This window comes from Salmo trutta, chromosome 17 (genome assembly GCF_901001165.1).
Source record: "Salmo trutta chromosome 17, fSalTru1.1, whole genome shotgun sequence".
Lineage (NCBI taxonomy): Eukaryota > Metazoa > Chordata > Actinopteri > Salmoniformes > Salmonidae > Salmo > Salmo trutta.
In genome coordinates this window covers 53,132,749-53,158,621 of record NC_042973.1, presented here as the reverse complement: position 1 = coordinate 53,158,621, position 25,873 = coordinate 53,132,749, and the positions used below count along the sequence as shown (strand labels likewise).

Here is a 25,873-nt window from a genome sequence, read left to right as displayed (position 1 = left end):
TGTATTTTTTGTCTAACTGTTTTTCCCTGTGTTTTCAGAGGTACTGGGTAATTTATCCCTCACCGGGTTCCTATTCCTCCAAGCGAGTCATGACATAGCTCTCCCAGTGCATCAGACCCCTGATCCGTGGCCTTGTTGGCTTGGCTGGGCTTATGGCTTCCCTTTGTGACAGGTGTGATGGTGTCATCCCCTGGGGATCCGCATACCTCGTGTATGCAATGCCTGGGTTTGAGCCATACTGGATGCCTGTTTTGTGTGGTGTTCTTAGAACACCTGCACCTGGCGTGATTGGAGGCCATGCACAAGAGGGTCGGCCAAGCTGGGGCTCAGGCTGGGGACGAGCTCCCTCCCTCAGGAGTGGTGCGGCAGCGAGCTGTTAGTCCCTCTACTGGGCCCAGTACCCCTCCAACGAAGCGTGGCCAGTGCCACCGCAGACAGAGCCCCTTGGCTGCCAGTCCTGGATGGGGGCATGAGTCAGACTGCTGGGACCACCTTGAATGGAGGGAGCATGCCCTGCGTCAGGAGGTTGATAGCTTCGATGGCAACGACAGCTGTTCACTGTTGGCCAGGGATAGGCTGTTCCTGGGGGACAATGCTGGCACTGTTCACCACGTGAGCGGGCTACCAGACTGACTGGCCATCAGAAGCATCCAGCAGGTTTCATCGCCCCCAGCGGCCTACTTCCAGTGCCACTGCACTGGACATCAACTGGTGGACAGTGAGGACTCTCCATCTGTCCCCATCTCTGCTGAGTTCCGCAAGGCCTAGCAGGACAGCTGGACCTCTGCCAGGTGGAACCCGCGACTGAAGGCGGGATCCCCCCAGAGTCTTTGATGCGGACTTGAGCCACATATGGTTCCCTCTGCTCTCTTGGCCGCCTTACCAGCACGGCCATGCTACTGCAGGCCTACCTGCAGACTCTGTTTTCCTGGCAGCAGGAGGGCACGTAGGAGCTCCTCCGGGAAGTGATGGAGGTGTCTCGCTTGCTTTCCCTGCTCCAGAGGGATGTGTCCCGCGCCATTGGATGGGCCTTGGCGCAGGTGGTTGCCTCCTGGTGCCATGTCTGGCTGGCCCAATCCCGTCTGCCAGCTGCTCTCCAGAGCACATTTGCCCCTCACCCCAGGGCTGACATTGGCCCAGTGGTTGATGACATTCTAGAGCAGACCGATAAGGTTTGTGGGGACCGCGAGACCCTGAGACGGTTCATGCCACCTCCTCAGGCCCGGGTCCAAGGCACACGGTCCGTCACAACCAACCTGCACCTGAACGATGGTGGGGTCCCTCTCCTGCCCCATCACCTCACGCTAAGAGACGACAGCGGGGAGGGGCACAGCGTGAGGTGAAGCAACAGCCTGTTTTTCCCACACGGGTCTTCCCCAGTTTTTGCAGAAGTACTGGGTAATTTATCCCTCACCGGGTTCCTATTCCTCCAAGCAGGTCACGACATAAGCTCTCCCAGGCCTTCGGTCCCCTGGGAGAGGCATGGTTGGCTTCGATGAGCTTATGGCTTCCCTTTGTGACAGGTGTGATGGTGTGAACCGTCACCGTCATAGGGACGTGCCTGGGGGACCTATGTGCTCGGGGCGCCAGAGGAGAGGCGGGCCCTGGCAGATCCCCAGACACACCTTTCCCCGGCCTCGGCTGCTTACCCGGTCTCAAAGGGCAAAGTGGGAGAATTGTGTGGAGTCCCCATGGCTGTTGTCCTCAATGCTCGAAAGGGGTACTGACTCCAATTCCAGTGCCGGCCTCCGTTCTTCAGGGGCCTTTGTGTCACCGCGGTGGCCAACCCCCTGAAGAAAAACCTGCGGCTGGAGATTTCCTCACTCCTGGACAAGGGTGTCGTCTGCAGGATAGTTGATCCTCAATTACCTAGACGATTGGCTGATTGTGCCCCGACCAGGACCCAGGTCCTATCAGACAGAGATGTGCTCTTGACCCACATCGATGGGCTGGGCATTACTGTAAACGACAAGAGTCGTCTGACACCCACCCAGAGGGTGTCCTTCATTGGCATGGAACTGGACTCAGTCCTCATGAGAGCACTCCTGCCCACCAGAAGGGTTCAGGCAATCTTATCTTGCCTCGACTACTTTCGGCAGTAGTGGGTGGTATCCGCCCTAACCTGCCAACGCCTGTTTGGCTTGCTGCACGCGGCCTCGTTGTTGATTCCCCTGGGCCTGCTCCTTCTCCGACCTCCTCAACGGTGCTTCAACTCCCAGCTGCACCCAGCCACGGGTGACTCCCAGATCGGCTGGGAGGGTATGACCAAGGGCGGCTGTTGGCTACCCACTTGGAGCGGCAGGCACATCAATACACTACAGCTCCGAGCTGTACTGCTGGCCCTGCAGTCTTTCCTTCCATACATGAAGGGAAGACGTCCTGGTGAGAACGAACAACACCAGAGTGGTGGCTTACATTAACCATCAGGGTGGACTGATGTCCCACCACCTCCATGTTATGGCACGGGATCTCCTTCTCTGGGCTCAGGGACGTCTAGCGTCTCTACGCGCAGTGCACGTACCTGGCATCCTAAATGTGGCAGCGGATATGCTCTTGAAGGAGGGCCCGCCACTTTGGGACTGTAGCCTACATCCCCAGGTGGTGCAGGACCTGTGGGATAAGTTCGGGAGAGTGCAGGTGGACCTGTTTGCCTCCCTGGACAATGAACACTGCCCCCCGTGGTATTTCATGTTGGAGCCACCAGGGCCTCTGGGCTTGGATGCTCTGGCTCACGATTGGCCAGGGCTGGAGCTTATGCATTCCCCCCTTTTCCTCTGATCCAGGCTGTGCTGGACAGGACCAGGATGGGAGAGCATCGTCTGCTTCTGGTGGACCCATACTGGCCCAGACAACCCTGGTTCAGCCTTCTCTTGTCCCTGTTGTCTGGGACACCTTGGCAACTTCCCCAGAGACTGGACCTGCTGTCTTAGGTCGGGGGAACTCTGTGGCATCCGAGGCTGCACCACCTCAGTCTGTGGACTTGGCCACTGAACGGCACCAATGGTCCATGCTAGGACTACAGGGGGGTGTAATGACCACCATGCAGAGCGCTGATTACAACCGCGGCATACCAGTTGTGCTGGCGGTTGTTCTGCTCTTGGTGCACTGGTATTGAGGTTGTGCCCGAGTCATGCGGGGTGCAGTATGTCCTCCAATACCTGCAGTCTCGCTTGGATGAGGTTATGGCAGCCTCTACACGGAGAAGGTATTTGGCTGCAATATCTGCCTGCCATATGTGGTGGATGGACAGGCCAGTGGGGCGCCATCCCTTGGTCTCCAGGTTTATGAAGTGGGTTAGTCGCCTGCATCCAGCTAGGACCCGCTCAATGGCGATCTGGATGTGGTCTTGGCAGCTTTAGCAAAGCCGCCTTTCGGAAAAGTTGGAGTCTGCCTCCCTGAAACATCTCTCTGTGAAGGTGGTTTTCTTGGTATCGATTACTTCCATGAAGAGGGTGGGTGAGCTCCATGATCTTTCTGTAACTTCTGAGTGCTACCAGATGGATCCTGGGGGGAGGAGTATATCTCTCCACCCCAACCCTTCTTTCCCCAAAGGTTCTGTCAGACAGGCATGTGAACATCCCTTTTTATCCTGTCTGCTTTACAACCCCCCCGGCAGTGGCAGGGGAGTCTGGGCCTACCTCCGGCATGCTGTGCCCTGTGAGGGCCCTGGCTGCCTATGTGGAGCGGACACGGTCAGTGAGAACAACTGACCAGCTCTTTGTCTCACTGGATCGTGAACACCATTACAACAGCATACCAGGCCAGTGCGGGGATCTATGGTGGCACATTCTACACGAGGTGTGGCTGCGTCCTGGGCTCTACTGAGAGGAGTGCCCCTTGCTGATATCTGTACTGCGGCCAGCTGGGCTTCCTCTTGTACCTTTGCTAGGTACTACCAGGTAAATGGGGCACCTCCCTCTGCAGTTGGTTCAGCAGTCCTGGGCGTCGCCTCCCCTTCCAGGGACTGTGCCGGGACCCCCCTTCCACATTGATGGCCCCTGCGTCTCGGTCCTGTGCTGGGACTTTTCCACTGGCTGGCCAGGTCCCTCAAGCACCGACTAATCTGGTACGGGTTTAACAATATATCGGAGTGATCCAATACAGTGAAACATAACGATGGTTACGTATGTAACCACAGCTGTGTGAGCTATATGGATCATTCCAATTCTCTACGGTGCTAGAGGCGCCTCAAAAATGATGGAGAGAATGTGTGTCACGGCCATGAGGTCTATATATAGGGGCGGACCCCAGCCGTGACACAGGTGTACACAGGAGTAAATCTGTAAATTCTCACCTTGGATGTTTCCCTGTGTTTCCCTGAGTGATACCAATATATTGGAGTGATCCATATAGCTCACATAACCGTGGTTACATATGTAACCTTCGTTATCATGTGTTGCGTACAGCAGGTCAGCCACCAGGGGGAGACTAGTTGAGGCCTGGTGACAGATGGAGTCTACATCCCAAGGTGATGGCTCCCTCTGCTGGACATGCCAGGTCTCGACGGGCTCTCCGGCCAGGACTAATTGGGTCTGATTGTGGTTGGTGAGTAATCAAGAGGCTGATTGCTCGCGAGCTGGACGAGTCCCATAAAGCTGCCAGAAGGGCAGCCCATGGGAGAAAAGTTCCCTGTGAAGCTAGGCTGCACAACCTTCATTGAACACCACTTCGGCACCCGGCCCGGGGAAACGGTGCGAAAGAGGCCATACCGGATTCCCGAGGCCCGAAGGAAGGCTGTGAAGCAGGAAGTGGAGGTTATGCTGAGGATGGGGTCATCGAAGAGTCCAACAGCACGGTCTCCACGGAGCCCCGCCCACGTTCCAGTGCCTGATGGACAAAGTACTTCGACCCCACCAACAGTACGCAGCAGCCTATTTGGATGCTATCATCAACCACAACCAAGTTTGGGGAAGAGCACCTGACACACCTCCAGGCGATGCTGGACATGCTCAGGCAAGCCGGGTTGACAGCAAACCCCAAGAAATGCAAACTAGGGTTTGAGGAGGTGGAGTACCTGGTGTATTTGATCAGATGGGGGGACGTCAAGCCCCAGGAGAGGAGGGTCCAAGCGGTACATGACTGGCCTATTCCACAGACCAAGACACAGGTCAAGTCCTTCCTGGAACTCGCAGGATACTACAGTTGGTTTATTCCCAATTTTGTGGCTATAGACTCCAACCCTTACCGATCTAACCAAAACACCGAAATGGACGGGCGAGACCAAAGCGGCGTACAGGCGCCTGAAGGAAGCACTGTGCTCCCATCCGAATCTCGTAACACCCGATTTCCAGGTGCTGATGTTAGTCAAGACGGACGCAATGCGAAACAGGACTAAGGGACGTCTTGTCCTAGGTACACGATGGGGAGGAGCACCCCATCATAAGCCGAAAGCTAATACCCAGAGAGAAAAGGTACTCTATTGTCGAGAAAGAGTGCCTAGCGTGAAGTGGGCGCTAGACACTCTCAAGTATTACCTTTTGGATACCCACTTCACCCTGGTCACAGACCATGGTCCCCTGGTCTGGATGGCCAGGGACCTCAGTCCACCTTGATGGTTGATGTAAGCGACCACTCTGGTGTTGTTCGTTCTCACCAGGATGTCTTCCCTTCAGATGTGGAAGGAAAGACTGCAGTGCCAGCAGTACAGCTCGGAGCTGTAGTGTATTGATGTGCCTGCTGCTGCAAGTGGGTAGCCAACAGCCGCCCTTGGTCCCACCCCCCCAGCCAATCTGGGAGGCGTCTGTGCTGACCAGCTCCCGGCAGCACATCCTCAGCATCTCCACCAGAAACTGAGAGAAAGGAGTGAGAGCGCCACCTCAACAATGCCCTGAGGCATTGTGCGGTCACCCGCAGCTGGCGGCTGGGTGCAGCTGGTGGGAGTTGAACCACCGTTGAGGAGGTCGGAGATGGAGCAGGCCCAGGGGAATCAACAACGAGGCCGCGTGCAGCAAGCCAAACAGGCGTTGGCATGGTCACCAGGTGGTTCTTGTCCCTTCAACGCTTCTCTTTTTCTGTTGTGCACAGGTCAGGTGAAAAGCATGGGATGCCCCGTCAAGAAATGAGACATACGTCGCACTGACAACAGCCCCCTCCCCATTAGAGCTAAGGGGAGGGGGGGCACCAGAGGGAGACTCATCGAGGCCTGTTGACAGACGGAGTCTACATCATGAGGCGATGGCTCCCTCTGCTGGACCTGCCAGGCCTCGATGGGCTCTCCGGCCAGGACTAATTGGGGATGATTGTGGTTGGTGAGTAAACAAGGGGCTGATTGTTCACCAGCTGGACAAGTCCCATAAGGCTGCCAGAAGGGCAGCACATGGGAGAGGGGACTGGGGGAAGAGAGGTTACTCCCGTATAGTTGTGCTCAGTGCCAGAGATAACGGAGGGAGCTCAGTTTTGTTCTCCCCCAGGATACAGCAAGACCTCGGGGCCCAGAACACGGTATCCCGGAGAAGATCTCCTGGAGGAGACCTATTCTTTTATTTTCGGATGTTACTTAAATAGACACTCTTGAAACCGAGGTAATCCAACTCTGTTCGTGTCTGATCTGTGTAAACATCTTGACGAAACCCCCTGGTCTGCCACACATGGTAACAACAGAGTTTTTAAATGTTTTGTTTTTCTCCCCAATTTTCGTGATATCCAATTGGTAGTTACAGTCTTGTCCTATCACTGCAACTCCCATACAGACTCGGGAGAGCGAAGGTCGAGAGCCATGCATCCTCCAAAACACAACCCTGCCAAGCCGCACTGCTTCTTGACACACTGCTTGCTCAACACGGAAGCCAGCCGCACCAAAGTGTCAGAGGAAACACCTTGCAACTGGCAACCGAAGTCAGCGTGCATGCATCCGGCCCGCCACAAGGAGTCAATAGAGTGCTGTGGGACGTCGATATAACGGGAGGTCCCTGCAACACAGCCTGGAATCAAACCCAGGTCTGTTGTGATGCCTCAAGCACTGCGATGCAATGCCTTAGACCGCTGCGCCACTCAGAAAGCTTAACAGAGATGTGTTGTGCTAGTAATGGAGCAGTTTCATAGCAACAGTTGCTCGAAACAACAGTGTGTCCCGAACAGCGGGAGCAGGAGAAATCGGGAACTAATTGAAAAATGAACATGTCATAGGAAAGGAAATTACACTTTAGTCTCCAGAGATGTAGAGGCTGTTCTAGCTCTGTCTGTTTTTCTCTCTTTGTCTCTTTCTTTCCGCCTCTCTTTTTCTCTTTCCCTCGACCACTAACAGACATTATTTATACAGGTTTTTCTCTTTTTCACTCTAGAGTATGAGGTCAACTTCCACAACTCTAGTAAACTAGTAAACTAGGGTATAAGTGAGCATTTCTTATAGTGGAGCTGTTTGGAGCTATTAAACAGTAATTAATAATAATTATAATTTTTTTGTGAATACATTAAGATATAAAGGGGGAACATACATTAATATAATTCATGACTGTTTAAACCCTTTCTCATGCTTGGAGTCTTTACAGATTTGGCAAATATCGTGTGACATAAAACACTACCTTTCTTTCCTTACATTTATGACACAGTTGTTTGTTGTTATATCATATACTAAGCATTTACAAACAATTGAATTACACATTGACCTTGATCCTGTGAAATTCCTGGATATTGCTGTCAGACTCTTGTCCTGTATGGAGATCTCGGAAGTGTACTGTAATCTCGTATCTCCCTACGTGTGAAAACAGTTTCATGACCACACATATCCAAAATAATGTATGTGATTGCAAAATCCAATGCTTCAAACAGAAAGAGTAAATATGATTAATTAAAAAAATCGATACCGTCATTAACAGGTTCTTCAATAATTATGCATAATAGTTATTTGATTGCGTTTTATGTCTAGCTGTTTAGTTATGTGGGGTCATTATTGCTTAACATCAGCTGATTCAGGAAAGGAAAACATTTCTGAATGACAGTCAAGTGATAAAGAGCTTGTGTGATACTGCACGCGATTTAACAACAGCCAAAGTGCTGGAATTAATGTTGATCTCGAGGATTGACAGAACATTTTGGTGTCTATGTTGTTATGTTGGTCAAAATTATTAGCCTATTTCATCGACAACATTAAATCAAGATTCTTGAGGTAAGACTACGGTCTGTGTAAGTTTTGATCATTTGTTTTCCGAGTTAAAATGGAGCAATCGGGAAGGTGAAAACGGTCTGTTTATTAGCGCTTCAATAAATCATTTTTTTTAAAGTTGCTTGTTTTTCGTTTTTACATATAAAACCAAAAAACAACTTGATATTTTGATGTTCAAATATGTGTGGGGTTAAATGTGGAATGCCTGGTCAAGTGTACAGCCAACACTTCCTGTCCTTTCAAAGTAGGTCACCCTTCTAACGCCATTTATGAATCTATTATCTATGAATTAATTGATTAACCCCCTGAGGTTGATGTCTGCACCCCCACGGAAACCTAGTTAGCGTTATAAAAAATCCCCATAAAAATCTGTAAATTTAAGCTAGAGATATCGTTTTTTTTACATTTTAGACAGGGCTTAGACTCTAATGGGTTAATAGTTGCCCATACCATATTGACTTATTAACTGACTACTGTTACTGTAAATGGTTAGCCTATCTGCCAACTTCTGTCTATAGCGTCCGAACAGTTTGGGCTACACAACACCCATACAGTGCCACAGTGCCAAGATAAGATTTCTCAATTTCTACATAAGATTTAGTGTGTATTGACTTATTAATGAACTGCTGTTACTGTAAATGGTTAACTGATATACTATACTGTATCCTAGTTAACCATGATTAATCCTATTAAATTATGCTATAAAGCCAAAACAACAGTATCGATTGCTAGATTAAAAATATGCCCTAGCTATAGTTAGTCAGTGGGTGCACATCTAACTAGCTGGAATGAAGCAAGGGTGTGAATAGTAGACAAGTAAAAAATATAATTTCACATTTTACAGCAGGTCTCCAGCTACCCAGACCTGTCTGATCAGCCTGATAGGGCACCGTGGGTGTCCAGTTTACACCTATGCAAATCAGTGTGTGTATAGCACTGGACTTAAACATCCAACCAATGCCTCAAGTGTCGTGCTGTAGGTCCACCACACACCCGAAGAGTTGCGGGGTCCTGTCCAGAAACAACCCTTACCCCTGGACACTTCTGGAGATCTAAAAAGAATCGGACAGGTCTAAGCAATACTACCAAGCCTGTAAGGATTTCGCTATACCTGCAATAACATCTGTTAAACACGTGTATGTGACCAATAAAATGTGATTTGATATCAGAGGGTAAGGTGGAGATTTCACCATGTAACCACCCAACAGTCCCGCTCAGATTTCCACAAGTGTCTAAAATCTGGGCAGTAGGGTCTAGGGGTGGTTTCTGAACAGGCCATGGTATTATGGTAGCTCAGTCAGTCAGTCTGGCACTGTCAAAAAATTGTAATAGCTGTTAAATACTTGCTTCCTCTGTCCTTGGGAGAATCGCAATTGCATTTCCTTGATTTGTTGCATCCTCTCTGCTCGTCTCCTTCTCAAAACCCATTGGATGAGAAGGTTAGAGGTCCCTCCCCCTAACCTTCTCCAATTGGTTTTCAGGAGGAGGCGAGGAGAGCGGTTAGAAAATGTGGTTAGAAAACAGTGCAAGTGTTACAAAATACTCATTAATAAATGTAAAGTCCCTAAACTCGGCAAGAGCCTATTGTTCTGCTCATAGCCCATCAAGGGTCGATGGCTTCTTTTGTATTCCAATTTATTGCAAAGGCTGCTAAAACCATTTATACCTGGCCCACAGCCTTGTTGCGTACTTACAGTACAATGCACTTTTACTCCATTCTCTGCCTGACTCTCAACAAATGCCACCAGATTATTATTTTTATTGTTGCCATCTATTCCTGTCACGTCCTGACCATAGTAAGAGGTTATTTTCTATGGTAGAGTAGGTCAGGGCGTGACAGGGGGTGTTTTGTGTTTTTCTATGTTTTGTACTTCTGTGTTTAAGTTCTAGTTTTTCTATTTCTACGTTGTTTTTTTGGGGGTTGATCTCCAATTGGAGGCAGCTGGTCCTCGTTGTCTCTAATTGGAGATCATATTTAAGTAGGGATTTTTCTTCCTGGGGTTTGTGGGTTATTATATTTTCAGTAGTGTTTGTTTCTCTCTGAGTCACGGTTTGTTTTGTTAATTCAGTTATTTATGTATTGCAAAGTTTCACGGATTTAATAAAATGTGGAACTACAACCACGCTGCACTTTGGTCTGCTCCTTTCGATAGCCGTGACAATTCCATAACATTCCACAAGTAAATGTGGTAAATAAAACACATACATTAAATAGCTCAAGTCTTGAAAATGTTAAATCTTTATTTATTTTTTATCTGTGGCTAGTAGCCGAGGCTTTATGGCTTCGCCATCAACTTGGTAATTTACTAGACATCACTTGCGTATATTCAGTCATCACATATATTTTAAGAATATAATGTAATATAACAGAACATTTGTTACTCTTATAATACAAACCTTACAGTGTAACAACAATTTTAGTAAGTAATAGGCTACATACAGTCCAGTCACAGCTTCTTCTGACAAAGTGTGCGAGCGGAACAGAGGAATAGCAATTCTTACACTATTGATCTAAATTCAATCACCCTCTTTTTCTTTCTCCTAATCATTCAGTTCATTCAAATTCAATGTTAATACATTTTGTCAATCCCATTCAACAACTCCAAACTGCTTTGGCATATGCTCCAACGGGATAAACTGAAATAACATGATATAGGTTAATTAAATAATCGAAAGGAAAAATGTGATTATTTATTAGCCTAGTGGATATAAGTATTGTAGACATATCATGTGAATTAGGCCTCAGGTAAAATCATTGTCAAAGATATATTTTTGATTAACAAACAAGTGCAGCCACCAGCCAGCCTTAGCTCGGACAACACCTGCCAGTCTGCACAGCGCGATATCAATCCAGAGCATATCGGACTGCTTCTCTCTACCATGTCACCAGATTCCTGCCGCTCTGGATCATTACACCAGATCATCGCAGTTAGCGAGCTGCAAACAACTAACACCTCTGTCCCGAAGCAAGCACCAGATAGCCTTGAGCTAGCCTCGAGCTAGACCCATATACCAGCTAATTCTAGGGCTACAATACCTCCTTTGATAACTGGCCTGGACCCTTTATTGTCGACACAGAGCCCCGCCGATTCATCACGACTGGACTGCCAACGTGATCACCCGATGTGGTCTATTCTGTTACGATGTTGCCGAAGAACCATCTACTGGCCCCGGTCCACTAGCTTTTCTGAACGCTGTGTCCCCTGCTCGCCTAGCGCAGTAGTGACTACCAAACGGCACCCTGACTCACCTATTGCTGCTCTTTTGACCCTATGATCACTCGGTTACACAGCTGATGCCCCCTGGACTGTTTCAATAACACGGTACCTTATTTTGTTTACCTGTCGACCCCAGCCTTGAACTCGGGTCCTGTATGTACCCAACTGACCACCTCTGCCCATTCATTGCCATTTACCCGTTGTCTTAGCTCTCCTGATCAACACCTGTGATTGCTTTATGCCTTTCTCTAATGTCAATATGCCTTGTCTACTGCTGTCTTGGCTAGTTCTAATTGTTTTATTTCACTGTAGAGCCCTCAGTCCCCCTCAAAATGCCTTATTAAATTCCTCCTCCTCTGTTCCTCTGGTGATGTAGAGGTTAACCCAGGCCCTGTAGCCCCCAGTTCCACTCCTATTCCCCAGGCGCTATCATTTGTTGACTTCTGTAACCGTAAAGCCATGGTTTCATGCATGTTAACATCAGAAGCCTCCTTCCTAAGTTTGTTTTATTCACTGCTTCAGCACACTCCGCCAACCCTGATGTCCTAGCCATGTCTGAATCCTGGCTTAGGAAGGCCACCAAAAATTCTGAAATTTCCATCCCCAACTACAACCTTTTCCGCCAAGATATTTTATTTTATTTATTTTTATTTCACCTTCATTTAACCAGGTAAGCTAGTTGAGAACAAGTTCTCATTTGCAACTGCGACCTGGCCAAGATAAAGCAAAGTAGTTCGACACATACAACAACACAGAGGTACACATGGAATAATCAAACATACAGTCAATAATACAGTAGAAAAAGTCTATATACAGTATGTGCAAATGAGGTAGGATAAGGGAGGTAAGGCAATAAATAGGCCATGGTGGTGAAGTAATTACAAAATAGCAATTAAACACTGGAATGGTAGGTGTGCAGAAGATGAATGTGCAAGTAGAGTTACTGGGATGCAAAGGAGCAAGATAAATAAATAAATACAGTATGGGGATGAGGTAGTTGGAAGGGCTGTTTATCGAACTGCCAAAGGGGGTGGAGTTGAATCTACTGCAGCGATAGCCTGTAGAGTTCTGTCATGCCATCCAGGTCTGTGCACAAACAGTTCGAGCTTCTACTTTTAAAAATCTTTCCAGAAACAAGGCTCACTGTTGCCGCTTGTTCTAGACCCCCCTCAGCCCCCAGCTGTGACCTGGATACCATATGTGAATTAATTGCCCCCATTTATCTTCAGAGTTTGTACTGTGAGTTGACCTAAACTTGGATATGCTTAACACCCCGGCTGTCCTACAATCTAAGCTAGATGCCCTTAATCTCACACAAATGATCAAGGAACCTACTAGGTACAACCCTAAATATGTGCACCCTCATAGATATCATCCTGACCAACCTGCCCTCTAAATACACCTCTGCTCTCTTCAACCAGGATCTCAGCGATCACTGCCTCATTGCCTGCGTCCGTAATGGGTCCGAGGTCAAACGACCACCCCTCATCACTGTCAAACGCTGCCAGAATAACAACCTATCCTCAATGTAACCAAGACTAAGGAGATGATTGTGGACTACAGGAAAAAGAGGACCGAGCACGCCCCCATTCTCATCGATGGGGCTGTAGTGGAGGAGGTTGAGAGCTTCAAGTTCCTTGGTGTCCACATCACCAACAAACTAGAATGGTACAAACACACCAAGACAGTCGTGAAGAGGGCACGACAAAGCCTATTCCCCCTCAGGAAACTAAAAAGATTTGGCCCCTCTTTTACGCTGCTGCTACTCTCTGTTTATCATATACGCATAGTCACTAACTATACATTCATGTACATACTACCTCAGTTGGCCCGACCAACCAGTGCCCCCGGACATTGGCTAACCGGGCTATCTGCATTGTGTCCCGCCACCCACCACCCGCCAACCCCTCTTTTACGCTACTGCTACTCTCTGTTCATCATATATGCATAGTCACTTTAACCATATCTACATGTACATATTACCTCAATCAGCCCGACTAACCGGTGCCTGTATGTAGCCTCGCTACTGTTATAGCCTCACTACTGTTATTTTTCACTGTCTATTTTACTGTTGTTTTTATTTCTTTACTTACCCTCTTACATCTACACGTTCCGCTAGCGGAACGTCTGCTCCAATATCCAATGATGGGCGGGGCGCGAAATTCAAACTCCTCTAAATCCGAAAACTTACACTTTTCAAACATATGACTATGTTACAGCTATTTAAAGACAAGACTCTCCTTTATCTAACCAAACTGTCCGATTTCAAAAAGGCTTTACAGCGAAAGCAAAACATTAGATTATGTCAGCAGAGTACCCAGCCAGGAATAATCACACAGCCATTTTTCAAGCTAGCATATCATGTCACATAAACCCAAACCATATCTAAATGCAGCACTAACCTTTGATGATCTTCATCAGATGACACACCTAGGACATTGTGTTATACAATACATGCATGTCTGTTCAATCAAGTTCATATTTATATCAAAAACCAGCTTTTTACATTAGCATGTGACGTTCAGAACTAGCATTCCCACCGAACACTTCCGGTGATTTTACTAAATTACTCACGATAAACGTTCACAAAAAGCATAACAATTATTTTAAGAATTATAGATACAGAACTCCTCTATGCACTCGATATGTCCGATTTTAAAATAGCTTTTCGGATGAAGCACATTTTGCAATAATGTAAGTACATAGCCCGGCGTTACAGGGCTAGCTATTTAGACACCCACCCAGTGTAGCCTTCACCAAAATCACATTTCCTATAAGAAAAATGTTCTTACCTTGCTTGTTCTTCATCAGAATACACTGCCAGGACTTCTACTTCAATAACAAATGTAGGTTTGGTCCCAAATAATCCATCGTTATATCCAAACAGCGACGTTTTGTTCGTGCGTTCTAGACACTATCCCAACGCTAAATCTCGGCCACGAGCATGACGCAAAATATGACAAAAAATTTCGAAATATTCCATTACCGTACTTCGAAGCATGTCAACCGCTGTTTAAAACCAATATTTATGCAATTTATCTCGTAGAGAAGCGATAATATTCCGACCGGGAATCTGCCTGTCTGTAAACTGAGGAAAAAACCGAAAGCCGGGGGCGGGGCGTGTCACGCGCCTAAGGCTTAGTCCATTGACTGACCACTCAGCTTTTGCTCTCGTGTGCTTCAGCCAGGGCTTTGAATGACATCATTCCTGTTTTTCCCGGGCTGTGAGACTCCATTGTTGACGTGAGAAGTGTCACGTAAGAGCAGAGATCTTTTGTAAACGATAGAGAGAATCAAGAAGGGCAAGAAATGTTCAGACAGGGTACTTCCTGAACAGAAGCATCTCAGGTTTTTGCCTGCCATAGGAGTTCTGTTATACTCACAGACACCATTCAAACAGTTTCAGAAACTTTGGAGTGTTTTCTCTCCAAAGCTAATAATTATATGCATATTCCAGTTTCTGGGCAGGACTAATAATCAGATTAAATCGGGTACGTTTTTTATCCAGCCGTGAAAATACTGCCCCCTAGATGTAACAGGTTACCTATTGTTCACCTAATACCTTTTTTCACTGTTGGTTAGAGCCTGTAAGTAAGCATTTCACTGTAAGGTCTGTTGTATTCGGCGAACGTGACAAATAAACTTTGATTTGATTTAAAACACTTCAGCGAGCAGGCCTTTCTCTAATCGACCTGGTCTGGGTATCCTGGGAGGATATTGACCTCATTCCATCAGTAGAGGATGCCTTGTTATTCTTTAAAAGTGCTTTCCTTACCATCTTAAATAAGCATGCCCCATTCGAAAAAATGTAGAACTAAGAACAGAGCTAGCCCTTGGTTCACTCTAGACTTGACTGCCCTTGACCAGCACAAAAAACATCCTGTGGCGTACTGCATTAGCATCGAATAGCCCCTGCAACATGCAACTTTTCAGGGAAGTTAGGAACAAATATACACAGGCAGTAAGGAAAGCAAAGGCTAGCTTTTTTAAACAGAAATTTGCATCCTGTAGCATAAACTCTAAAAAGTTCTGGGACACTGTAAATTCCATGGAAAATAAGAGAACCTCCTCCCAGCAGCACACTGCACTGAGGCTAGGAAACACTGTCACCACCAATAAATCTACGATAATCGAGAATTTCAATAAGCATTTTTCTACAGCTGGCCATGCTTTCCACCTGGCTACCCCTACCCCGGTCAACAGCTCTGTACCACCCACAGCAACTTGCCCAAGCCTCCCCTCAGCCACGATCAAGGTCCTAAACGATATCATAACCGCCATCGATAAAAGACAATACTGTGCAGCCGTCTTCATCGACCTGGCCAAGTCTTTCGACTGTCAATCACTGCATTCTTATCGGCAGACTCAACAGCCTTGGTTTCTCAAATGACTGCCTCGCCTGGTTCACCAACTAGTTCTCAGATAGAGTTCGGTGGGTCAAATCGGATGGCCTGTTGTCCGAAACTCTGGCAGTCTCTATGGGGGTGCCACAAGTTTCAATTCTTGGGCAAATTCTTTTCTCTGTATACATCAATGATGTCGCTCTTGCTGCTGGTGATTCTCTGATCCACCTTCATGCAGACGACACCATTCTGTATACTTCTGGCCCTTCTTTGGACACTGTGTTAACAAACCTCCAGACGAGCTTCAATGCCATACAACACTCCTTCTGTGGCCTCCAACTGCTCTTAAATGCAAGTAAAACTAAATTCATGCTCTCAACCGATCACTGCCCACACTCGCCTGCCCGTCTAGTATCACTACTCTGGACGGTTCTGACTTAGAATATGTGGACAACTACAAATAACTAGGTGTCTGGTTAGACTCTAAACTCTCCTTCCAGACTCACATTAAGCATCTCCAATCCAAAATGAAATCTAGAATCGACATCCTATTTCACAACAAAGCCTCCTTCACTCATGCTGCCAAACATACCCTCGTAAAACTGACTATCCTACCAATCCTTGACTTCAGTGATACCATTTACAAAATATTCTCCAACACTCTTCTCAGCAAATTGGATGTAGTATTTCACAGTGCCATCCGTTTTGTCACCAAAGCCCCATATACTACACACCACTGCGACCTGTATGCTCTCATTGGCTGGCCCTCGCTTTCATATTCATTAGCAAACCCACTGGCTCCAGGTCCTCTAAGTCTTTGCTAGGTAAAGCCCAGCCTCATCTCAGCTCACTGGTCACCATAGCAGCACCCACCCGTAGTACGAGCTCCAGCAGGTATTTCTCACTGGTCATCCCCAAAGCCAACTCCTCGTTTGGCCGCCTTTCCTTCCAGTTCTCTGCTACCAATGATTGGAACGAAATGCAAAAATAACTGAAACTGGAGTCTTATATCTCCCTCACTAACTTTAAGCATCAGCTGTCAGAGCAGCTTACCGATCATTGCACCTGTACACAGCCCATCTGTAAATAGCCCACCCAACTACCTCATCCCTATATTGTTATTTCTTGTTTTGCTCCTTTGCACCTAGTATCTCTGCTTGCACATGCATCTTCTGCACATCTATCACTCCAATGTTTATTTGCTAAATTGCAATTATTTTGCCACCATGGCCTATTTATTGCCTTACCTTCCTTACGCCATGTGCACACACTGTATATAGACTTTTTCTATTGTGTTACTGACTGTACGTTTGTTTATTCCATGTTTAACTGTGTTGTTGTTTGTGTCACACTGCTTTGCTTTATCTTGGCCAGGTCGCAGTTGTAAATGAGAACTTGTTCTCAACTGGCCTACCTGGTTAAATGAAGGTGAAATATATATTTTTAATAAAATAGATTACAATATTATTTTTCTGCCTGTTTGGAACAGTGTAAACAGCACTAAATAAATGATAAGTAATACCAGAAAATCTGTTTTAATTAACCAAATTGGAAAATCCATTAATACAGCACAGCAAAGTTTCAAAACAGACAGAATGGTAAAGTGGTTTTATCCTACATTCTGCGGATGCATGAGGCTTGGTGATCACAGAATCAGTAGGATATAAAAAAACAACACTCAAATAGGCAACAGAATCAGAAGCATAGGTCTAAGTGACTCACTCATTCCTGGATTTCGTTCAAAATGAGTTATATAATAATGCAGGGTTAAAGACACATTCTTTATTATTTTCTTTAGTATATGCAGTCTCTCCTCTTGTTACAGCTCATTCCGTTTGAATTATGTGGATTATAATAAATTGATATACAGTGCATTCGGAAAGTTGACTTTTTACACATTTTGTTACTTTACAAAAGAAATTGATGAAATTATTATTTTTTTCCACATTAATCTATACACAATAACCCATACTGACAAAGAGAAAACAGGTTTTTAGAAGTGTATGAATAAAAAAAACAGAAGTACATTATTTATATAGGTATTCAGACCCTTTACTATGAGACTCGAAATTGAGCTCAGGTGCATCCTGTTTCCATTGATCATCCTTGAGGTGATTCTACAACTTGATTGGAGTCCACCTGAGGTAAATTTAATTGATTGGACATGATTCAGAAAGGCACACACCTGTCTATTTAAGGTCCCACAGTTGACAGTGCATGTCAGAGCAAAAACTAAGCCATGAGGTTGGAGGAATTGTGTGTAGAGGTCTGAGACAGGATTGCGTCGAGGCACAGATCTGGGGAAGGATACCAAAACATTTACGCAGCATTGAAGGTCCCCAAGAACACAGTGGCCTCCATCATTCTTAAATGGAACAAGTTTGGAACCACAAAGACTCTTACTAGAGCTGGCCGCTCGGCCAAGCTGAGCAATAGGGGGAGAAGGGCCTTGGTCAGGAATTTGACTCTGACAGAGTTCCTCTGTGGAGATGGGGAAAACCTTCCAGAAGGACATCCATCTCTGCAGCACTCCACCAATCAGACCTTTATGGTAGAATGGCCAGACGGAAGCCACTCCTCAGTAAAAGGCACATGACAGCCCGATTGGACTCTCAGACCAATAAAAACAAGATTTTCTAGTCTGATAAAACCAAGATTGAGCTCTTTGGCCTGAATGCCAAGCATCATGTCTGTAGGATACCTGGCACCATGCCTACAGTGAAGGTGGCAGCATCATGCTCTGGGGATGTTTTTCAGAGGCAGGGACTGGGAGACTAGTCAGGATCAAGAGAAAGATGAACGGAGAAAAGTACAGAGAGATCCTTGCTAAAAACCTGCTCCAGAGCACTCTGGACCTCAGACTGGGGCGAAGGTTCACCTTCCAGAAGGACAATGACCCTAAGCACACAGCCAATACAACGCAGAAGTGGCTTTGGGACAAGTCTCTGAATGTCCTTGAGTGGCCCAGCCAGAACCCGGACTTGAACCTGATCGAACGTCTAAAATAGCTGTTCAGCGATGTTCCCCATCCAACCTGACAGAGCTCGAGAGGAATTTCAGAGAAGAATGGGAGAAACTCCCCAAATACAGGCGTGCCAGGCTTGTAGCGTCATACCCAAGAAGACTTGAGACTGTAATCGCTGCGAAAGGTGCTTCAACAAAGTTCTGAATAAAGGGTCAGAATTCTTATGTGAATGTGAGGTTTTTTTCTTCAAATAAATGTTAAAAAAGGTTTTTGCTTTGTCATTAAAGGGTATTGTACCGTAAATTCCGGACTATAAGCCGCAACTTTTTTACCACGCTTTGAACCTCGCGGCTTAAACAATGACGCGGCTAATATATGAATTTTTCCCACTTTCAAAATGTGGTGAAATGACGTGCTCAGTTTTTTGGCGGCATGAAGCTTTCATTAGACTAATGAAATTGCTGAACGGGTTAAGGTCAAACAACTTTTTTGTTTACTGTTTAGATTATATCGAGCGCTCTCAAACTTCCCATCATTCTGATTACGGTAGTCATGAGCTTGGTCTTAATGAATCGATGATAAGACGTTGGAAACAGCAGCGTGAGGAATCGACTCAGTGCAAAAAGACAACTAAAGCTTACTACAAATTTTGTATTTCTTGTTACAAGCCGTGTTTCGTTAAAGCCTATTTATTTTTGTTACAAGCCATGTTTCGTTAATTAAAGCCTATTTATTTTTGTTACAAGCCGTGTTTCGTTAAAGCCTGTGTAAAGTTCATTTGTTTCAATGTACCGGTAGGCACCTGCGATTTATAGACATAAGCGGCTTATTTATGTTCAAAATAAAAACAATTTTTTAATTCAGTGGGTGCGGCTTATATTCAGGTGCGCTTAATAGTCCAGAAATTATGGTATATAGATTGATGAGGGAAAAAAACTATTTAATCCATTTTAGAAAAAGGCTGTAATGTAACACAATGTAAAAAATGTCAAGGGGTCTGAATACTTTTCCGAATGCACTGTATATGAACACTGTGATGTGATGTGTAAATCTGGCTTCTCTCTGCCATCTACATGATCAATCATCAACGCTCAGGGTGGGGACAGATAGCTCATCTCAGTAAGAGAGCAATTCATCTCATCCAGGTAACGTCTTTTTCTTGTGTGCAGTATAGCCTATACTGCACTATTAGAAAAAAGGGTGCAATCTACAACCAAAAAGGTTTATTTTGCTTTCCCCATAGAAGAACCCTTTGAAGAACCCCTTTTGCTTCCAGGTATAACCCGTCTGGTTCCAGGTAGAACTCTTTCCACAGAGGGTTCTACATGGAACCGAAAATAGTTATATCTGGAACCAAAAAGGGTTCTCCTATCAGGACAGCCGCAGAACCCTTTTGGAACCCTTTTTTCTACAGCGTACAGTAGCCTAACATAAGGACTGAATGCTCGTCTAATTTACACGTCTCCATCTGGCTTTCGGGGTCACTGTATTTTTTTATTGTAAAGAAGATTCTTTAATTGTAGCTGCAGCTATTTAAAACAGCTACTAACTCGGGTATCGTTGCATTAAATCAGTGCATACACGAGCACTCTATCGCAGTCTCTCTCTCTCTCCATCAATTCCATTCAACTTGCATCCAAAATAGATAATCCTGTTCAAGGATTATATACAGTGCCAGTCAAAAGTTTGGACACACCTACTTATTCAAGGGTTTTATTTGTACTACTTTCTACATTGTAGTATAATGAGAACGATGGGAAACAGTGCTGGTTTCAAGCACAGGACACAGCAGAAGTTTATCGGTAAAGGACCACAGGAGGAGGCAAGTAGCCTGGTCCAGGGACAGGCAGAAGGTAACAGTACAGGCAGGGAAAATAATAATAACGTAGTCTGGGAGAGCAGGCAAGAGTTTGATGACAGGAAATCTGATAGGCAAAAGTACAGGCAAAAAGACCTCGTTAGTGTGGATGGTCAAAAACGACAATACACAGGAGGACTAATATGGAAATAAACAGAGCTCCGAATAGAACATGTATCAAAACAAACAATACCTCACAATTTAGGGTGCAAAGAACTGAACTAAATAGAGTGTGTAAATTACATACAGGTGTGAACAGGTGATCAGAATTCAGGTGATTGGGATCTGGAGAGTGAGCTGCGTACAGGGGATCTATGCGTTTGAGAGTGTGAATTGGAAGCAGACGTTACATGTAGAATAATACGGAAGACATCAAAACTATGAAATAACAAATATGGAATCATGTAGTAACCAAAAAAGTGTTAAACAAATTAAATTCTTCAAATAGCCACCCTTTGCCTTGAGGACAGCTTTGCACACGTAATTGGTTCTTTCTTTTGTTGGTACAGGAGCAAAATGCAATTATTTTGTCAAAATGTATAAATGCTCGAGTCTGTTGAATAATGTATAGTTTGAATGGCGAGTCCAGCTTAACCTGCTCAAGAGAAGTAGGGTCAGCATAATGATAATAAGCCAGAGGTATACTGTAATAGTCTGGACCATCTAGAGACAGCAATTTCTGGTCATTCCATGTGAGTACTTACTCTTTCTTTAGATCTCTCTTCCACTCACTGCTACTCTCCCTCTCTATCCCTCCCTCCCTCCCTCACGCCATCCCCTTCTCCTCTCTCTCTCTCATATCCTCTGACTCCCTCCCTCCCTATTCTTTGTTCTCTCTCCCTCTCTCCTTCTCTCCCTCCCTCCATCCCTCCGCTCTCTCTCATTTTCTCTGACTCACCTTCCTCCGGTATGATGTGCAGGGTGACGATGAGTCCGGCGTCTTTGATGAGCTTGACGATGTCGGCGTGGGGCATGCTGATGATGGACTGCCCGTTGACGGCCAGGATCCGGTCGTCAACCTTCAGGCGGCCGCAGCGATCCGCTGGGCTGCCCTCGATGATACGCCCAATCTTGTGGGGCACAGCTAGTAGGGGGAGTAGAATCAATGTTTTGGCAAATATGTGAATAAACTTGTCAAGTGCTGGACAGAAAATACATTGTAAATGAAAGTACTGTCCGTAAATCTGCCCCCTGGTGGTTTATTGAGATGCACACACAAACAAGAATGTTTTGATCACACTGGGTAGTTGAAGAACATCCCAGTGGGACTGAAATGTCTTGTGTGATTCTCAACAAACCACTGTGGGAGCATATTACAGAAGAAACATTTTAACGTCTATTGGTCTCAAATCACTCCCTATCGCTACACCAGGTTTTCCCAAACTCGGTCCTGGGGTTCCCAAGGGGTGCACGTTTTGCTTTTTGCCCTAGGCACTACACAGCTAATTCAAATAATCAAAGCTTGATGATGAGTTGATCATTTGAATACGCTGTATAGTGCTAGGGCAAAAACCAAAATATGCACAGGGATTGACAAAGTGCACTGAGCAGTCACACAACTTGAGCCTACTCCGAGTTTGCCCCATTGGGCAGCTGACAAAAAAAAGTTACAAAAGCTGAAGAACATACACACATCCAGGTACTTTCCACAGGTGCTGGAGCTGTAGGCAAACTCATGGAAACATAAAGGAAAACGCTGCACACTGCTGCTCATGCTCCCAGGTGATATTTATTAACAATGTTTCGACCCTTAGGTCTTCATCATGCATCCATATCCCAGGTGGGGGTGGAAGGTCCTATATATAGGGGCAGTACTCAGTGACATCACTTCCTGAAACAGGAGGTAAAAAAATGTATAACAGTTTCACAATATTAACATTCAATGTATCAAAATATATGTTCATACACAGGGAATGTAATCAATATTTACAATAATTCACATACAATATTCAATTAGGATGAAAAAAAACTATAAAAACGGATTCAAGTCAAACTCCTCATTAAGGCCAAGAGGAGACAGTGTGTTGAGCCTGTGGATCCAAAAATATTCCCTTTGAAGAAGTTTCCTCTCAATGTCCCCTCCCCTGCGTGACATATTGACCATTTCTATTTCAATGTATCTCAGAGAGTTAATAGGATATCCAGCTTGTACAAAATGAGCAGTAACCGTATTTTTGTCTCACCTGTCCGTATATTGCTGCGGTGCTCATTGATTCGTGTCTTAAGGCTTCTACAGATTTTCCCGATGTAAGACAGACCACAGGGACATTTCAACATGAAAATAACATTGGTGGACATGCAGGTAATCAAGCCCTTGATCTTAAATCTTTGTCCTGTGCGGGGGTGGGTAAATTAGTTGCATTTGTACGTAAAGCTGCATTGAGCACATTGGCCACATTTGTAATTACCCTCTGGAACCTTGTCCAACAAAGTTTCCCTTTTGTTGGATTCATGGTAAACGTTGAACATTGTTATATGCATAAGCATAGTATATAAAGGAGTGGAAGAGACTGGTTGTTATGTCAGAGGTTAATGGTTCTCTGTAGAAAGACAGATGGCTTTGGAATGTGTTGGGTGGACGGGAGGAAGTCACAGGATTGCTATAGGGGAAGCAGATGGACTTCTGCGGATTCGGTGATGGAGAGGTTGAAGTCAGATCCCCTGAAGGGAGAAATGATGGTTCACTATCCTAATACCCTCTTCCTGTCAAACCATAATATATATATATATATATATATATGTATACACACTTGTAGTGGTGGAAACATGTTTTTGTCTGAACACAGCTGTGTCAACCCTTTGGAAATAATTACATTTGGTTAAGCTTCTCTAGTGTATGTGAGTTATTTACTCAGAAAAATTAGAACCTAACACTTTTCTCTGGTGGGTAATCAGATTTAACCACTATATTTCTCAGATTTGGGTGTCTTTTAAAAACCATACATGGGGGATATTTAAAAATGGGTTTCAATTGTGGGTCAGTATCAGTAATGTACCAGTGCTTCCTGATAATGTCTTTAAATGCCTTCTCTTCAGAGGAAACTTTTTCCTCCAGATCAAAGGGACAGTGATGGGGAGCACTTCGGCCTTCCTTTTTATATAGTCCATGATCAGCTACTTTGTCTTGCTCACATCAAGGGAGAGGTTGTTGTCCTGGCACCACACTGCAGGCTGTCTCATCGTTGTCGGTGATCAGGCCAACCACTGTTGTGTTGTCAGCAAACTTAATGATGTGTTGGAGTCGGGCTACGCAGTCGTGGGTGAACAGGGAGTACAGGAGGGGACTAAGAATGCACCCCTGAGGGGCTCCAGTGTTGAGGACCAACGTGGCAGATGTGTTGTTGCCTACCCTTACCACCTGGGGGTGGCACATCAGGAAGTCCATCACATCGTCCCCTGCAAAAGCTGGTGTTCTCATGGATGCTTCAGTGTGGTTTGCCTCGAAGCGAGCATAAAAGGCATTTAGCTCATCTTGTAGGCTCGTGTCACTGGGCAGCTCACGGCTGGGTTTCCCTTTGTAGTCCATAATATTTTTCAAGCCCTGCCACATCCGACGAGTGTCAGAGCCAGTGTAGTAGGATTCAATCTTAGTCCTGTATTGATGCTTTGCCTGTTTGATGGTTCATCTGAGGGCATAGCATGATTTCTTATAAGCGTTTGGATTAGTGTCCCACTCCTTGAAAGCGGCAGCTCTATCCTTTAGCTTGGTGCGGATGTTGCCTGTAGTCCATGGCTTATGGTTGGGAAATGTACGTACAGTCACTGTGGGGACAACGTCGTCGATGCACTTATTGATGAAGCCGGTGAATGAGGTGGTATACTCCTCAATGCCATTGGATGAATCCCAGAACATATTCCAGTCGGTGCTAGCAAAGCAGTCCTGTAGCGTAGCATCTGCGTCATCTGACCACTTCTGTATTGAGCTGGTACTGGTACTTCCTGCATTAGTTTTTGCTTGTAATCAGGAGATTAGAATTATTGTCAGATATGCCAAATGGAGGGCGAGGGAAAGCTTTGTATGCGTCTTTGTGTGTGGAGTAAAGGTGTTCTAGAGTTTTTTTCCCCTCTAGTTGCACATGTGACATGCTGGTAGAAATTAGGCAAAACAGATTTAAGTTCCCGGCTACTAGGCGCGCCACTTCTGGATGAGAATTTTCTTGTTTGTTTATGGCCTCATACAACTCGTTCAGTGTCTTAGCGACAGCATAGATTTGTGTTGGTAAATAGATGGCTATTAATAATATAGTTGACAACCCTCTTGGTAGATAGTGTGGTCTACGGCTTATCATGAGGTATTCTACCTCAGGCAAGCAATACCTTGAGACTTCTTTAATATTAGACATTGCGCACCAGCAGTTATTGACAAACAGACACAGCCCCGCCCCTCGTCTTATTATTATCTGTGTCGTCGTTCAGCAACGTCTCGGTGAAACATAAGATTACAGTTTTTAATGTCCCGTTGGTAGGATAGTCTTAATTGTAGATCGTCCAGTTTGTTTTCCAATGATTGCACGTTGGCCAATAATACGGAGGGAAGTGGTGGTTTACCTACTCATCTGCGAATTCCTAAAAGGCACCCCGCCCCCCCCCCCCATTTCCTCTGTCTTTTCTTAATGCTGATGATGGGGATTTGGGCCTTGACAAAGCAGTATATCCTTCAGGTCATACTCATTAAAGAAACATTTTCGGCCAGTTCGAGGTGAGTAATCGCTGTTCTGATATCCAGAAGCTCTTTTCGGTCATAAGAGACGGTAGCAACAACATTATGTACAAAATGAGTTACAAACAACGCAAAAAAAATATATAGCACAGTTGTTTAGGAGACTTTAAAACGGCAGCCATAACCCCCAGCGCCATTATATAAAATACAAAAGTGTCACAAGTTACAGATACATTTGTAGATTTAAAACAACTGCAGCTGTCAAAAACAGTCATCGATCAGTCTTAAAAACAGGCAAGGACACTAACTCCCCTAACTTTAATATATTTTGAAGCATGTTCCAGGATGAAGGGGTGTTATGGGAAAAATATTGTTTTCCCATCTCAGTTCTAACCTTAGGAACAAACAAGGACAGCAGCGACTGTGAACAATTTTGATAGAATTCTATAGATTAACCATAGGTCGGCATTCGGCAGTTTCATTCACAGCCTCATTTGAGATGTTAGGATCAAATCAGATAATTCCACTGTAAACCAGGGATTGTCTCAACCTCTTACCCGGTACTTTGAGAGGGGCGTGTTTATCACAGATAGTAGAAAACATGGAATGAAAATAGGAGAATGCCTCCTCGACGAACCGCTTGTAGTCCCCAGGACCGAGTTTGGGCAACCCTGCCCTACCCCTTGGCCATAACCCCTTGATGTTAGCTTGTCTGAAGGGTCTGGATA

General features: G+C 45.5%; 1 protein-coding gene across 8 annotated transcripts in view; it reads right to left on the bottom strand.

Moving 5' to 3' along the window:
• LOC115152405 (membrane-associated guanylate kinase, WW and PDZ domain-containing protein 2) overlaps nt 1-25,873 on the bottom strand; it is a 325,515-nt gene that overhangs the window by 13,989 nt on the left and 285,653 nt on the right. For all 8 annotated transcript variants that reach the window (XM_029697255.1, XM_029697256.1, XM_029697257.1 and 5 more), the window contains one exon: nt 21,384-21,569. In XM_029697255.1, coding sequence (XP_029553115.1) covers nt 21,384-21,569 — 186 coding nt within the window. The remainder of the gene's footprint in view (nt 1-21,383; nt 21,570-25,873) is intronic.